Genomic DNA, 15,253 nt, shown 5'->3' with positions numbered 1-15,253 from the left:
GAATGAGATCAGATATTTAGAAGACCTTTTTGGGAACAGTGATGAAAAGCCACCAGAAGGAAGTTCTTTCAAGTAGACCTAACAGTGTCACGGCATCTTTTTTTCAATGAACTTTTAATTTTATTTACTGATTGATTCATTCATTCATTTAGAGGAAGACTGGCCCTGAGCTAACATCCGTGCCCATCTTCCTCTATTTTATATGTGGGATGCTGCCACAGCATGGCTAGACAAGCGGTGCCATGTCCGCACCTGGGATCTGAACTGGTGAATCCTGGGACGCCGAAGTGGAACGTGCGCACTTAACCGCTGCACCACCGGGCCGGCCCTGAATTTTTAATTTTAGAAATTTAAGTTTATAGAACAGTTGCAAAGATAGTACAGAGTGCGCCCATCCCAGCGCCTTTTAATGCAGTATCAAAAACCCAGTCATGAGACTTACTGCTACGTTGACGGCCGCAGGCAGGCCGCCCGCCTGGACCCACGGGTGGACTGCCCGCAGTTCCTGCTTCTGGCCCTCCGTGAACCTGGGCTGGAATCTCTGCATCACTTTCAGCTTCTCTCGGTCCTCCTTCAAAACCGTTTCCAGATTTCTTCACAGAATATTTAGAAATAGGTAAGCTTTAGAATGTCTTAATGGTTCTCATTCTTTTAAAGAATACCCTCATTTTTCTACCAACTCTTTCAGTATTAATAATGTAATTTTAGATGGTTTTGTTTAATGCAAACTCCCTTTCCATTTAAAGTAAATTACCTTATTTAAGGCAACTTAATCTCCCTAGTAAATAACCTGCAGTTTTTCTGTTAAAATGATAATCTGAGTGACGATTTTCATTCTACTTTCACTTAGACATGGGACCCGGGTCCCGCAGACGTGGGGTCTGCACGGTGGTTAATCTGGGAGATCCTTGCTGTGGAACGGCAGGCAAATAACCTTACCGTCCTCCTGCCAACAAGAGCCAGCCCGAAGCTGCCCTGGGGATGGAGCCCTACTCCTCGGCCAGAGCCTGGCTGTTCTGACCTCAGGTGAACCCTTTCTTCCCTCCTTTCCCCCAGCTTCCCCCACGGAGGGTGCTCTGCTGGGGCAGGGACCAGACGGCTCCTGAGAGCAGCCTGACGTGGAGTCACAGCGGGACACAGACCCGGGGTCACTACGGAGCAGCTGGCGGCCTCGGGCTGGTCCCCTACCTGACCCCGGGTTTCTGCATCTCTAAGACACCCCCCATTTACTCACAGGGTTACCGGGCAACAGAGCAGAGAGATGATGCGGCACAAAGCAAACCCTTCCTGGAGGGTGGCCGGGAGCCCGCCTTCCTTGCAGGCTGCTCCAGGGCTCCGTGGGACCAGCAGAACCATCCAGAGGGACCCCCTCCTCTACCTGCTGCACTCAACCCCATCTGAGATAAGGCTTCAGAGGGAAGTCCCCTCGACCGGGTGGCCTTGCAGTTTGGGGAACCCTCAACCCAGACCCTCGCGCGCCCCTAGGAGAAGGCAGAGGGTGGGTACCGGGAAGGCATCTGGTACGTCATCATGACACTGTCGTCCGTGTCGGCCATCAGCAGCCAGACGGGGTCCTGCAGGACGTACTTGATGAAGTGCTCGCTTCCGTCCACATCCACCTTCGCTTTCGCTTTGTGATTGTTCTCCGAAGAGTCGATGCTTCCGAAATATTTGCTGGTGTGACTCGTGTCACTACTGCCTTTAAAACACAAACGGGGCGGGTCGGAGCCTGTGACGCCATGTTGAACCTGGCCTAACGCGCTCGTGTGCAGTCACGTTAGCGTTAGGGAGCTGAGGAGTCATCTTTGGGAACGAGGGCTTGTGTTGGTGGTTTTTCCCTTCTCTTCCCAATTCTCGAATCATCTGGATAATTTAGAAATGGGATACCAGCCAGTCCTTCCATGGAGGTGATTCTCTCCCAGGGAGGCCCCGAGAGCCTGGGTGGGGCCACGTCTTAGAAATCGGGGTCTTCTTTCCCAAGTGCTCACTACCTCTTGACCAAGCCGGACCAGGGAGAAGCCGGTTTTGGTTTCACAAGCGGGAGGCGGCTGGGCCAGGGCATGCAGAGTGGGCCTCCCGCAGGGAGAGAGGCCGGGGACGCAGGGGACGTGAAAGGTCACTTCAGGGAAGCAGGGTCTTAGCATTTGTGGAGAGAGGGTGCGTTCCCCCTGACAGAGGTTCCAGTTTACACTGGAAAGATCCCGGGTGGTCGAGCAAGTGGTCCACACGCCAGGATCACAGGAGGGGAACTAACTCAAGAAGGTGAAACACTACCGGCCCTCCTGGCACAGCCAAGAGCCTGAGAGAGGGTCCAACAAGGGCCAGCGTGGTGTGAGGCCTGCAGGGATGCCACCATCGAAGGGGACAGGTGACAGAGGTGACTGGCGAGGGCCCAGCACCTGTGCCGGCAGAGCCTGGACAGGAGGAGCACCTGCCCACCCGTCTGCACTGCTGTGGCTCTGAGGAGCACTCTGGAGCACCCACGGCTCTGGGGAGCTCATTCGGGGGGTGTGGGAAAAGTTGAGGACACCCAGGTACATCACGTGAGAATCTTCCAAACGCCCCTGAAACCCAGCAGCCTAAAACATGCCCATCCACTGGCACGCAGGTGCTCCCATCGCCACCAACATACCTGTCCCGCTTCTGGACGCTTCACAGGCCAGCAAGCCGGAACCCAGGGAATCAGAGGTGGCAGAGGCCCCGCTTCCCGACAGGGCCGAGCCTGTGGCCGAGCAGAGGTCCTCGTGCAGTAACAGGTCGAGCAGGTCGCTGGACGTGGAGAGGGCGTCGCTGCTCTGGGGGTCTGCGGGCTCGTGGTGCTGGAGGAACAGGGAGAGGGCACCTCAGTCAGGACAAGGCACACAGCGAGGTAGGGCGAGAAGGGCAGGGGCGGGAGCTGTGGAGAGGCTGTCTGCCCAAGGTCACTCGGGGACACAGCGAAGGGCACCCCTCCCTGGATCCCTGGCCCTTCCTTCACACGCCAGTGAAGAAGGCCATGCGAAAAGACCCCGCGGTTATCGGGACTGTGGTGAGAATCTCGGTGGTCCACGAACGCCCTTAAATTTAATTCTGGGAGAGCCGCAATGAAGACGGCAGTTCTTGGATCCCGGGCGGAAAGCCCCGTGCTTGTGTCTCAGCCACAGCAGACAGGGATGCAGAAAATGCCTCTGCAGCACCCTGGGCTGCTCCCCACAGTGGGTGCAGCTGAGGTTCCCCAGCTCCTGAGGATCTAGAGTAGGGGCTGGGCCTGGGAGCACTGGCCCTCGGAGCCGTGGAACCGGGACTGTAGGCCCAGGACCCCCCGAGACAGGGGTCAGGAGGGCAGCAGAGACGCTAAGAGAGCTGATCTGCGTTTGCGAGCTTCCACTCCCCCCGCCCCCCCACCCCAGGGGAAAGGCAGGGAGCCCCCGCAGCTCCCTCCTCGGGGCATCGAAGGACTGTGCTGCCTCCACTGATGCTAGGACCACTGAAGCTCGTCCAGAACGCAAAGGGGTTGAATTGGAAATAAAATGACAATTTCATTCACCGAGTAAGAACTCCACGCCACACCCTGGGAGGATGCCCTGAGGCACTGGTTTGAGAGCTCCCCTCCTCTCCCTCCTCCTTCACCCTGAGCCCCTGCACCAGCTTCCCCCAGGCCCTGCGAGGAGCCGTGGGTCTGGCATTCAACCCCGATGGTGCTTTATCCCTGAAGGAGGCACGAAAAACTTCGAGCCCCATAACCTCGAAGTCATGTGCGGCTCCTTGGATCCTGCATTTACCACCAGACAACCAAGCTATCCTCCCTCGTTCAGATCCCAAGACAAAAACCTCCCACTAGTCTGCCCTGACAGGGTCATTCAAGCAGAAGTCGGGAATTTCTAGCACCTGTGTTTTTGTCAGCACGGAAGTGGTTCGGCACAAACCTCAAGTGCACGGACCCACGCCCGTCTGAGACGGCAGCGTGCCTCCGACCCACCCACGGGGTGTCGGTTTGCTGCCCGCTTTAGAGAAAGGGCATCAGGCTGTCCTTACGGTTGAGAGGGCCTTTGGCTGCTGGTTGCAGGCCGCACCAGGTTTGCAGTCCGGCCCCGCCCCTGTGGTCCCCGCGGTCGCTGTGGCGGCGGTGCTGCCCTCGGGCATCTCCTCCAGCTGCAGCAGGTTGAGCTGCAGGGGTGAGCTGCCACGGGACTGGAAGAGTGGTGGGGAGGCCCTGCCTGTGGGCGCGGCGACCGACAGTGGGGTGGCCGGAGTGGTGGCTCTCGAAGCCAGTGGACCTTGTTCTGCCCGAGGACAGGCGCACGGCTGTCTGGGGGGTGAGGTCCGACCAGGGAACTCGGGCTGCGAGGCAGGGAGCACCTCGGATGGGAAGTTGGGCTGGCTGGTGAAGAAGGCCTGGGGCAGGTTCGAGGTCACCGGGGAGAAAGGATAGCTGGGCACCACCAGCGCCATGACCGGGCCCAAGGGGGTGGCGAATGGCGGGGGCTGGACGGCAAACTCGTGCTGGGTGTCCATGGGCACCGTGGGCACCGTGAAGCTGGTGTGGGGAGCCAGGGGCGCTGCTGCCATGCTCCCTGGTGCAGGCACGATTCCTGGGGTTGGAAACACGGGCAGGGAGTAAGCCGGCACAGGGGCGGGGAAGGGCATGGCGGGGCAGCTGGACTGGGATGCATCTGACGGCGACCAGGCCGTGGCGTTCAGGCCCCCCAGTGGGGCCCGGTGGGGCACAGGCCCCCCAGACCCAGTGCTCTCGGAGGAATCTCGAGGCTTGACCCGTTTGGACTTTAATTTTCTGCTCTTCCCAGTTTTTTTCCACGATGAATCGATTCCAGAGGTATTTCTTAGTCCAGGAGCGACTAAAAGAATGGAAAATCCACCAGAGTTAAAATGTAAAAATTTACGTGTTTCCTGTTATGTCAACCCTCAGAGACGTGTAGAGTCTTAGAAACTTGAAGGCACCTCCTAATTCAACAGTCCCGTGTGCCCAGATGCCAACCTGGGTCCCAGTGGGTCCACCAGATGGTTTTCCCTGGTCCTTGGTGAAGCGAGAAAAATCAGGGCAAAACATTAAGTTTTCCTAAAACTAGATTGTCAATTTAAAGGACTGCCCTTAATTGCAAGGCCACATTCCTTGTTTCCTTCTGGTATCAAAATGTCCTTTCTTTTACAAGAGGAAACTGATGGTAAGTGGTATTAAAAAGGTTTTATTTGGGGGCCGACCCCGTGGCCGAGTGGTTGAGTTCTCACGCTCCACTTCAGTGGCCCAGGGTTTCTCTGGTTTCAGTCCTGGGCACAGACATGGCACCGCTCATCAGGCCACGCTGAGGCAGCGTCCCACATGCCACAACTAGAAGGACCCACAACTAAAAATACACAACTATGTACCGGGGGGCTTTGGGGCGAAAAAGGAAAAATAAAAAAATCTTTTAAAAAAAAAAAAAGGTTTTATTTGTCCAAAAAAAGTAAAAAGCTGGCGAGTCGATGCTCTGCCCCAATGCTGGGTTTGTGAAATCTGAAAGGCCGAACCACTGAGCTCATCTAACCTTATTTTTCAATTTTAGGAGCTTTATCACCACTGTTCCTTAGAAAGAGATGTTTCCTGCTTCACCTGTCAGAGAAAGCCTGTGATTCCAGCCCATGCGGAAGGGGACACGCCCTTGGAACCAAATTCTTCCTCTCCGATGACAAGTGCTGCCGAGACGAGGCCTTCTTCAGAGGCCGGAGGGACTCTACTGGTGACAGAGGGATTCTGGGCACGTCCCCATACCTCCCCCGGATACGGCCAGTGCCAGGAGTCCTGCGGGCTAGGGGTCATGCCTCACCTGGGGTGGGATGGGCACTGGGATGGTCCCAGGAACCTGCTTTTCCTCTCACACACACAGGGTGATTGAGAGCTCTGGCAGCAGGCGTGCAGGGACATCTATCTGTTTGCTGTGCCAAGGGGTGTCCCATGCCTTTGCTACATGCTGAAGGCAATGGGCCAGCCCAAGGCAAACTGCTAAGTGGGTGGAGGTTTTGTGATTCACACTCTCTGTCTCTGGTGTTCTTCCTGCAGAAAATCTGTCCCCTGTGGGACTAGTGGCTAAAGAAATGGGTTCCTGTGATATTACCTCAGGGTGTGGGTGGGGCTGCTGTGGACAGCTGTGCGGTCTGTGCACTGCACAAACTGCTGGGTCAAGGGGGCAAGAGGGAGTTGGAACTCCGCACCAAGCCCTGCCCAGGGGGTGTGTCTGCCCAGAGACCCAGGGGGAGCTGGGTCCTTGGGGTGTGTGTGTCCCCTGGGCTCATCAGCTCTGATCCATGTCAGGCCCTGGTGGCCCAGTGAAGAAGTGGTATCTCTGATCAGCCCAGCCCTGTCCATGAGGGCTGGGAAGGTGGCTAGGGGTCAGGAGCCAGAGTCCTGGACCAGAAAAGGGGCAAAGAAGTTAGTCTATTGTACTCCATCCCTTGCCCAAAGACCACCTGGTGGCTCTCAGCCAAAAAGGCAGCTTCAAGCACCCACAGGCTCTGTCTGCTTCGGAGTCTGCAGCTCAGCACTGAGACCAGCCAGTGAGGAGGGTGCGTCTTCTGGGGAAAAGGCTGCCATTCCCTCTCATGGTGTCAGTCCAGGTTCCCTCCTTCCTCAGGAGCCCGACACCAGATACTCCATCAGTACTGCACTCATTCTCTTGGAGGCGAACTAGCCTGTGGCCAGCCTGGTTCTCCGAGGGTCCCCTCGGGGTGGGCAGGTGGGGTAGGGTCCCCAGCCCCTTGCAGTCACCCAGACAAGAAATGTCTGACATGGCAGCATTGCAACTGCCCCGCCCTGTGCTCCATAGGGGTCTAGCCTGGGACTGTCACTGCTATTTACAGCACTGGTCCCCTTGGAACACGAGATGACATCTTTGAGAGCATTCCCCCCAACAGACCGCATATGGGAAAGTTCCAACAGCTGCCTTACAAACTCACGTGTCCTGAATTGGGGACATTTCACACTTTGCAAGCAGCACTGGACTCAGTACCATTAAGAATAATGTTTTTTTAAAAATCCATATGGAATTTAGGTATCACTACTTACTTCTTTCATTCGACTGCCCCTTGGATCTTTCTTGTAAATAATAATGGCAGTGAGACTGGAAAAGGTCGAGTTTCTGGATTTCTTTGAACTTCAGCAGGAAGCTCTGCTCCTCCTTCTGGGTGTGGGCGGCCAGCACTTCCTTGGTGAGGCCCAGCTTCCGGAAGGGCTCCTTCTCCTGGCCAAGGCTGCAGGGCAGGGCGGGGCCGACCGGGCAGTCCACAGACTCGGGCCCACTTGCAGGGTCTTCCACGGTCTCTGTAAGAGAAGACGCAGACCTCTCATCCACAGGGGCCCGTGTATTTCAGACAGCTGAACACCCAACGAGAAATGCTTCACAGACAAGGTTCCTCCCCAGTGCCCACAGCATGGGGATGAAAGTCACGCTGCAGCCCTTCAGCTTTCTGAGAAACTTAACAATCAAGGCGAACGCATGACGGAAAGCCCCGATCACCCCGGGGTCTCCGGGATCAGTCTTCTAGGCAAATGGAAATTTGGGGTTTCAGCCTCTGACGGCGAAGATATCCGTAGGCTGTCCTTAGCTTTTCGGACACAACCTCGGCCTGGCTCAGGACCATGGGGCGAGACAGTGTGATCAGCGGAACGGCCGGTGCAGACAGGACAGGGCAGGCAGGACCCACCGGCCGTCCTGAAAGGCCACATTGACTCTCTGACCCCTACTTTTCCATCAGCATCTCCGTCTTCCAAACAAAGCACACATTCAGGATTCATTTCACTCAGGGCTGCTCTGAAGAACAAGACAGCTCAACAACGACGCCCTTGGCTGTCCTGCTGGGGGTGACGTGGAGGGGAGGCTGAGGCTGGGCAGGGATAGGCCTGCAACCCCATCTATGTAGCAGGAAGTGGGGGGCCCTCCTGGGATCCCTGCTCAGTTCTGGGGGGCCAGGCTCAGCACCATTATCACACCTTCCATATTTACAACAACTGCCACGAGGTGGCGCCAGAGCACAGAGGGGAATGAGGATAGGTGCGGCCATGCCCGCCCCGCATTCCATGCGCCCAGATTTCCTGGAACCCCCTTAGTGGGCTGTGGCAGGGTACTCCCGCATTTGGAAAAGCAAATAAAATTTTAATATGGCAGTCAACACTTCTAATTTTTATTAAAATCTGATTGCCTTTGATACCATCTGAGAACCAACGAGCATACCCAGCTCAGGCTGTGGCTTCTTGTCGCCCACGTGGACAATGGTGCTGCTGTAGCTGCACTGGCTGGTGAGGGACACCACGCTCTCCGCCTTGCCGGGCAGCGTCAGCGAGGTCAAGTGCGCGCTGACGTCCGCGTGGCTGTTGACCTCGGGGGGCGACGCTGTCTCTTTACAAGAGAAAATGGAAGCAGACACAAAACGTAATAAAAATGGAAGCACTCGGATAAGACACGCCCCCGGCTAGACGGTGCTCTGATACCCAAGTGACCGCACAGTCTGTGCACATCCTGGCAGGTGACGATTTGTCCTCAGGTGTGTTTTCACGGGGGACATTCTGAAATGGAACAATTACTGTCTTACATCCCGAGTCCTCTGGGAGGAGGCAGGCGGCTGGGCAGCCATGGGCACTCTGGGTCAGGGGCTCTGGCCAAGCCCAGAGCCCCTCCGTGGGCTGGTGGGGAGGGACTGCCAGGCAGCCAGCAGCAGACTCTCTGGGGAGAGCCAGCAAGCGGTCTGCTCTTCTTCCCTGGGTGCTAGGGCACAGACTGTCACTCACAGCCTGACTGTCCAACTGTGCCTCATCAACAATGGGCTACCTGACTTTTGATCCCGGAAACGACCACCAGCAACACTCACAACATTTGAGGGGCCTGAGATTTGATCTGGCTCGTGGGTCAGGCTAACATTCACAGGCCAGCGTTCCTGCGAGACACCATGGAAACAGGACCTGCCTGAGAATGACACCCTGAGACGCCCCAGGCCGCCGCAGCCCAGCAGAATCCTGTTCTCAAAGTCCAGAATCGCCTTTACCTCCAGCTCATAAGAAGGTTACTGACTTTTGAGGTACTTTGGTCATTCTGAAAACAGCCCACAGCCCCATACTGTGTCCCTGAAGCTGCTCGGAATTCATATGGGGGGGAAGAAGGGGACTCCAGGCCTTCAAATGATGCCTGAGCCCAATGGAGGGGACCTAAGCTACTACACGGCAAACAGCCCAAACGAACAAGACACCTGTGCAACGCAGCCCGGGGCCGACGGTGGCCTTCCGCTTATCGCTGGCCTTCTGTGTGAGGACGTTGGCGGGGAACTCGCACTTCCTCTTCAGGGTGGAGGCCTCACTGCAGCTCTCCAGGTACCTGCGGGGCGGGTGGCGGAGGGCTCGTTAACACGAGAGCCCTGGGAGCCAGGTGCCACGCCCTGGTGGGGGGGCCCCAACTGCCGTACCTCATGACACCGTCCAAGCAGCTGATCTGCTGGTAGGAGCCGGCCGGCGGGTTCCTGCAGGCCAGCTCCTCAGGGAGGCTGGCCTTGGCGGGGCTGGCCCCGGAGCTGTCCTTTTCTGCAGCCGGGACGGCTGTCCTCTGAGCAGGGGAACGACTGTGCATTTCTGAAAGAATGATAAAATTGTTCTTTCAGTTAATACTGCTCCCTCCAAAAAGCACAGTCTACATTTATAAAGCATTTTACTTCTAGCTAAAGCTAAGGCTGGGGCGCAGGATTCGCCTCACAGACACGGAGACCCAGGGACAGCCTGATACGCAGGCAGCCAGGGTGAGTGCGGCTGTGTCACTGCAGGAGCCTGGAGAGACTGTCACCCGGGCTGGGGGCTCGGTGGCAGTTGGCCAGGGCTGTGCCCATGGTCAGGGACTCAGCAGTGGGAAAGGCCAGCTCTTGAACTCTGGAAACTTTTGGGCTGAATAAGATCCCAGGTGCTCTCTGGTCAACCAACGTTCCTTGCCCTGGGCACGGTCAGTCTTCTCAAACACAACCCAGCAACGACAACAATTATCATCATAATCGCCTCCAGTGCAGCTTCCCACGGACATTTCTGTTCTTGCCCTCACCACATGCTGGTCCCTCCAGGGCCCTGAAGGGCAGAGCTGTGTCCTGCTCATTAGTGTGTCCTGAACACCCAGCACAGAAGGTAGCATGCAGTGTGTCCACCAGGGACAAAGTGCACACCTATGTATCCCGAAGGCCAAAACTTCAGCCAAGAGGAGACGAGGGGCAGCTCACTGGAGGCTTCCTGGAGGAGGTGAGGCCTGAGCGCAAAGGATGAGCAAGAGCCCAGGAGTGGAAAAGGACGGGGGTGTGTGTGTGCAGGTGTGTGCACGTGCGTGTGTGTGTGTGTGTACATGTGGGGCAGCATGAGCTCAGTGTGAGGGTGCGACGTCTCAGTGTGCTGAGGCGGGACCAGGCTGCAGCGGGGGTGGGCTGGTAGCCCCATGCCAGCGGGGCCCACGTGAGAGGATGGCCTAGGAGCAGAGCGGGCGCCTTCCACTTCAGACGGGTTCAGGTTTGAATGTCTGTGTGACAGCTGGGCAGCCCCTCCGGGGCAAGCACGTGCATCTGCTCATATGAGTGTGAGCACACAATCCCACGGCCACTCTAGAGCCCAGAGAACAAGGGGCCGTTGGGGCAGAAACACACACCTCGGCCACACCCCGCAGGGTGCCAGGTGCCCACACACGCAAGGGTCCACGATGCCGAATGAGTGATGGCCCGGGCTGCCCTGCATCTCACAGACGTGGACCACTGACCAGGGAGGGATGCAGCACACATTTCAAAGGCAAATTCCCTGCCGTCCAGAATGACAATTAAACCCAGGTTCCTCTTCCCACCTTGCCATACTAAAGGTTTATTAAGGAAATGGTGAATAATTTTTTACCTGTAGCAGAATTTTTCTTTTGTTCTCCAGATTCATCAGGATAATGACTTTTGTTTTTGACCTTGTTACCATTTTTACAAATTTCCTTGAAAAAAAACAAAATGAACACATTATTCACTGTAGGACACCCACAATGTATTTCAGACCATCTCCCCCATTGAGAACCCAGAAAAGCAGAAACAATCCCAGCAACACAGAAACACGTCCTGAATGAGAACTCTGAGAGGCAGAGCTGCGTAAAACGCATTTCGCGATTCTGAAGGATAAAAAATAAAGCGAAATGGCAGGTTACACGTTCTTCTTTCTATCCTACAGTCAAATCTTCACTTTTGCTTGATTCACCTGCTTTAAATAATTTTCACCCAAACCCTTAGCCACCATTTTTAGCAGCTTCCTCTCTTAAGAGATTGTGGATAAGTCCCAAGTGAGTGAAGTTCAGAGAGTGGCCAGGAGTAGCTGGGATTATGACTAGCAAGTGGTTTCCCATGTGCTTCGTAACTTCCGTGTGTGTCAGCAGTTTTCAGGGATGGGGACAGAGAGGGACGTACGGCTCTCCTTGGGCAGGAGTCCTCGTGGCCGTTGCTGTCGCTGGAGGAGGTCTGGCTCATGAGGTGCTCGTGGGAGCCGTTGCTGCCCAGGCTCCCGTAGCCGCTGGAGCCGCTGTGGGGGACGGGCTGGGGAGAGAGCAGACAGGAGGGCTGTGGACGCGGCCCGGGGTGCGGCTGGTGCTGGCCAAGCTCTCCTGGAAGAGCTGTGGCTTTAGTCCCCCTGACATGCCTGTTTCCCCGACAGGCTGTGACCTGCCCAGGGGCTCTCAGCGAGGACAAGGTGGGGCCAGATTTGACCCCGGGGTTGGGCTGCAGAGTGGTCTCCTAGCCTCCATCCACTGTGCTGGGTGCCGGGACCCGTCACCCTCTGCTAAGAGGGAATTCAGTCAACCCTCAGCTCACAGGGCCGGGGGCCCGTCCTGGCCAGCCTTGCTTCCATCAAGTGGTTTTAGAAACAAAAAAGGTGCCTTTCACTTTTGACACAGTCTACGGTGACTGAGAGCACACAGCTGCTCAGCCGTGGGCTCACGGTGCTCACACCACTTTTTCTTGAGTGCTGTGTCCTCAAGGACAGGGATGCCTCAAGGCATCCTCAAGACCCCTGGAGCCAGTGTGGCATCCTGTATGGGGGTGACCCGCCCCCTGTACCCGCATGCAGAGTCATGTGTGGACTGGCACCCGAGACTCAGAGACTGAGCCGGGGCTCAGAGGTCTGGGTGTGTCCTTCAGCCGCTCAGCCAGGGCTGCGGTTCAGACACAGATGCCCAAGCATGCAAGCGTGGGCATCCCAACTGCACAAGACACAGGTGCGTCCACTGTCTGGGGCCTGCACAGACTTGGCCCGAACCAGCCCACACGGTGGTACAGACAACACACCTGGGCACCAGGGCACAGAGGGAGCAAGACAAGCCTGAGGAAGTGGGTGGCGACCCCAGGACTCAGGTCAGCTCTGGGGCTGCGTACACAGGGGGAGGGGAGGGGGCGTGTAGGCAGCCACCCACCTGCAGCAGCAGCCGGTGGATCTGCTCTGTGAGCTCCTGAATGCTGGGGTGCAGGGCCTTCTCCTCCGCACATGGCTGAGCTGAGAACACGTCTTCATTCAAAGGGCCCCTGTGCAGTTTCCATTGGTCTCTGTTAGTCTGGGTCCCATGCGGCATGCCCCTCCAGGCCCTGCCTCCTTCTGGCAGACCCCAGGGCTGCCACCTGTCTACTCCCCACTGCCCTCCTCCTTTCACTGCTCTGCCAGAGTGAGGTCCCTCCCACCTTGGGGCAGAGATCAGGGGGTATGTGGGGGGAGCTGACTTGGGTCCTGGTCCCCTTGTCCTGCCCTGTGCCATGTGCTGGTGGGGAAGCGAGGGCCCCGAGCTGCGCTGGGCCCTGGGAGCACTCACACCCTGACTCTGTGTCTCCCGATGATGAAGGAGATCTTCCTGCTCCACGGGTTGACGAAGCTGGACCAGCTGGTGTCCAGTGTGATGTACTCCCCATTCCGGGCTCGGAACCGGATGGGCGAATAGTCAAAAGGCTGCCCACCAGACTGCATGACTAGGAGAGCGAGAACAGAGTTCAGGGCGCAGGAGAAGCAGCCAGTGTCCACAGTGAGAGAAAACAAGTCACGATGCACTTGATTTTGAGATAATTGGAAAACTGAAGAGATGCCAACACCTCTTCAAAGCTACTGCTTTCAATCCCGTTTTCCTTTAAATTGCAACAAGGGACTGTTCCTGGTAGCGTCATTATGTATTTTAGGATGCACTTCTCTGCTGGCTTCAACTGGTCTTCTCTAAGAGGGATGTTCAGTGTCACCTGTGTCGGTGAGGCCTGGGAGTGGTGGGGACATGTGTCATCCACTCCCCTGGCCTGGTCACTACCTCCCCGGCCGCAGCTGAACCTGTCCCCACTCCCCAACTTAAAACAAGATGCCAGGTCTCAGGCCACGGGCCACACAGGAACCCATGCGAGTTGACTGCTCTGGACCAGGCAGCTGATAGCGCCAGGACTCGGGCAGGGAGGGGGTCATCCAGTCCTGCACCTTACTGGCCCATGGACCTGTCTCAGTTGGGTGCCGACCTCAGGAGGAAGGCCAGGAGTGCACTAGCTCTGTCAAAGCTCTCAGGATTGACCAGGAAAAGGGGACCTACTCTTCTTGTGGATGGCGAGCATCAAGGGCCTGTCACTGGGGTGAAGCTGCACGAGCACGGGGGTTTCGATCAGGTCCTGAGGTAGGTAGCCCAGGAGGGGGACCGCCCTGCAAGGCAAGGACACACACAGGCGTCACCGCGGTAGCAGGCACCCGGCCTCAGCCCCACAGCCACACATCAGGGCACATTCCAGAATACAGCCTCCAAACAGGGCAGCAGACCGCCCCCAAGAACTGTCTGACTCGTTGGGAAAGAGAGACAGACTTCCAATTCCCCAAAGATCAAAATTTGGGAATTGGGCTATGGAGAAACGGTCAGTCTTTCAACGACCAGCAGACAGACGATGGCAGCGCCCGCGGCCTGTGGTGGGAAACGAGGCCCCACGAGCCCCATGTGGCCCTGGGAGGCTAAATGTGCTGGCTTTATGTCTAATCTCCTGAAGGAAAAAATCGGGATAATGTTTTTGTTTTTCTTCTTTTAAGATCTTTTTCTTTTTTTGCGTCATGCCTAAGTTTGGCCAGACCGCGGCCTGGCATGGCTTTTTCAACCAGTTTGGCCTGGACCTGGACAGCCCTGTCTGGGCGCATCTTTTCCAGCTCAGGCTGTTTTCCTTCTCCGGTGGCTTTGGCCTCTGCGCCTGGTCCGGGCTCTGTGGCTCCCGAGGAGGCACCATTTCTGGGGGGCCTGTGCCCTGTGCCCACCAGGTCTTCGCTTGAAGCTGTTACTTTGCTTTCTGGGAGAACGTTCGGGGTTGAACTTCTCTGTGTCTCCTCTGCCTGTGTGTGTCCAGCACCCTGTCTGCATCCAGTGTCCCCTCCCCAGCTGCATCTCAGTCTCCCCCTGGAGGCCAGTCCCCCTGCATCCAAACAGATGTTTCCACAAACTCTTCTGCTCACGTGGAAGGACGCTCTCCTTCGAGTCTTCAGAGTGAAGCTCCCCCATCCCCCGTGGTGTAGAACTTTCTCGTGGGCACAGCGTCACTCTCATTTTCTCCTCCCCGTCTGAGGCGTGCTGTCTCCAGCCCGTGTTTCCCTTTGGACAGGTTGTACAGAATGTCCCTGGCGCCCTCCCAGGTCAAGGCCTGGCCAGAGGAGGAAGGGGGGGAAGAGGGCAGGGGAAGAGAAGGAGGGGGAAGAGGAAAAGAGGAGGAGAAGGAGGGTGAGGAGCAGGGTGAGGGCAGCGAGGAAGAGGAGAGTGAGGAGGAGGATGAAGAGGAGGGGGAGGATGGAGGGGGGAGGGGAGGAGGGGGAGGAGCACAGTGAGGAAGAGGGCGGAGGAGTGGGAGGTGGGGGAAGAAGAAGAGGGGAGAAGAGGAGAAGGAAGGGGAGAAGGAGGAAGGGAGGAGGAGAGAAGGGGGAGGAGGAGGAGGAAGACGAGGAGGGGAGGAGGGAGAGGATGAGGAGGAGGGGAGGAGGGAGAGGATGAGGAGGAGGGGAGGAAGGAGAGGATGAGGAGGGGAGGGAGGAGGGAGAGGATGAGGAGGAGGAGGGGAGGAGGGAGAGGATGAGGAGGAGGAGGGGAGGAGGGAGGGGATGAGGAGGAGGAGGGGAGGAAGGAGAGGATGAGGAGGAGGGGAGGGAGGAAGGAGAGGATGAGGAGGAGGGGAGGGAGGAGGGAGAGGATGAGGAGGAGGAGGGGAGGAGAGAGAGGATGAGGAGGAGGGGAGGGAGGAAGGAGAGGATGAGGAGGAGGAGGGG

General features: G+C 57.0%; 1 protein-coding gene across 4 annotated transcripts in view; it reads right to left on the bottom strand.

Annotated features, from left to right (window-relative positions):
* The window catches only part of PER2 (period circadian regulator 2), a 43,197-nt gene that overhangs the window by 4,550 nt on the left and 23,394 nt on the right, over positions 1–15,253 (bottom strand). For all 4 annotated transcript variants that reach the window (XM_070489256.1, XM_070489257.1, XM_070489259.1 and 1 more), the window contains exons 10-22: positions 13,557–13,663; positions 12,807–12,960; positions 12,417–12,525; positions 11,416–11,541; positions 10,868–10,952; positions 9,424–9,586; positions 9,211–9,335; positions 8,202–8,366; positions 7,037–7,291; positions 4,015–4,835; positions 2,633–2,819; positions 1,507–1,699; positions 443–593 (exon numbers count right to left, since the gene is read on the bottom strand). In XM_070489256.1, the coding sequence (XP_070345357.1) occupies positions 443–593; positions 1,507–1,699; positions 2,633–2,819; positions 4,015–4,835; positions 7,037–7,291; positions 8,202–8,366; positions 9,211–9,335; positions 9,424–9,586; positions 10,868–10,952; positions 11,416–11,541; positions 12,417–12,525; positions 12,807–12,960; positions 13,557–13,663 (2,641 nt within the window). The remainder of the gene's footprint in view (positions 1–442; positions 594–1,506; positions 1,700–2,632; positions 2,820–4,014; positions 4,836–7,036; positions 7,292–8,201; positions 8,367–9,210; positions 9,336–9,423; positions 9,587–10,867; positions 10,953–11,415; positions 11,542–12,416; positions 12,526–12,806; positions 12,961–13,556; positions 13,664–15,253) is intronic.

The sequence above is a fragment of the Equus asinus genome, chromosome 19 (assembly GCF_041296235.1).
Source record: "Equus asinus isolate D_3611 breed Donkey chromosome 19, EquAss-T2T_v2, whole genome shotgun sequence".
Taxonomy (NCBI): domain Eukaryota; kingdom Metazoa; phylum Chordata; class Mammalia; order Perissodactyla; family Equidae; genus Equus; species Equus asinus.
Note: the sequence above shows the minus strand (reverse complement) of the source record. Positions and strands in the feature narration are given on the sequence as shown.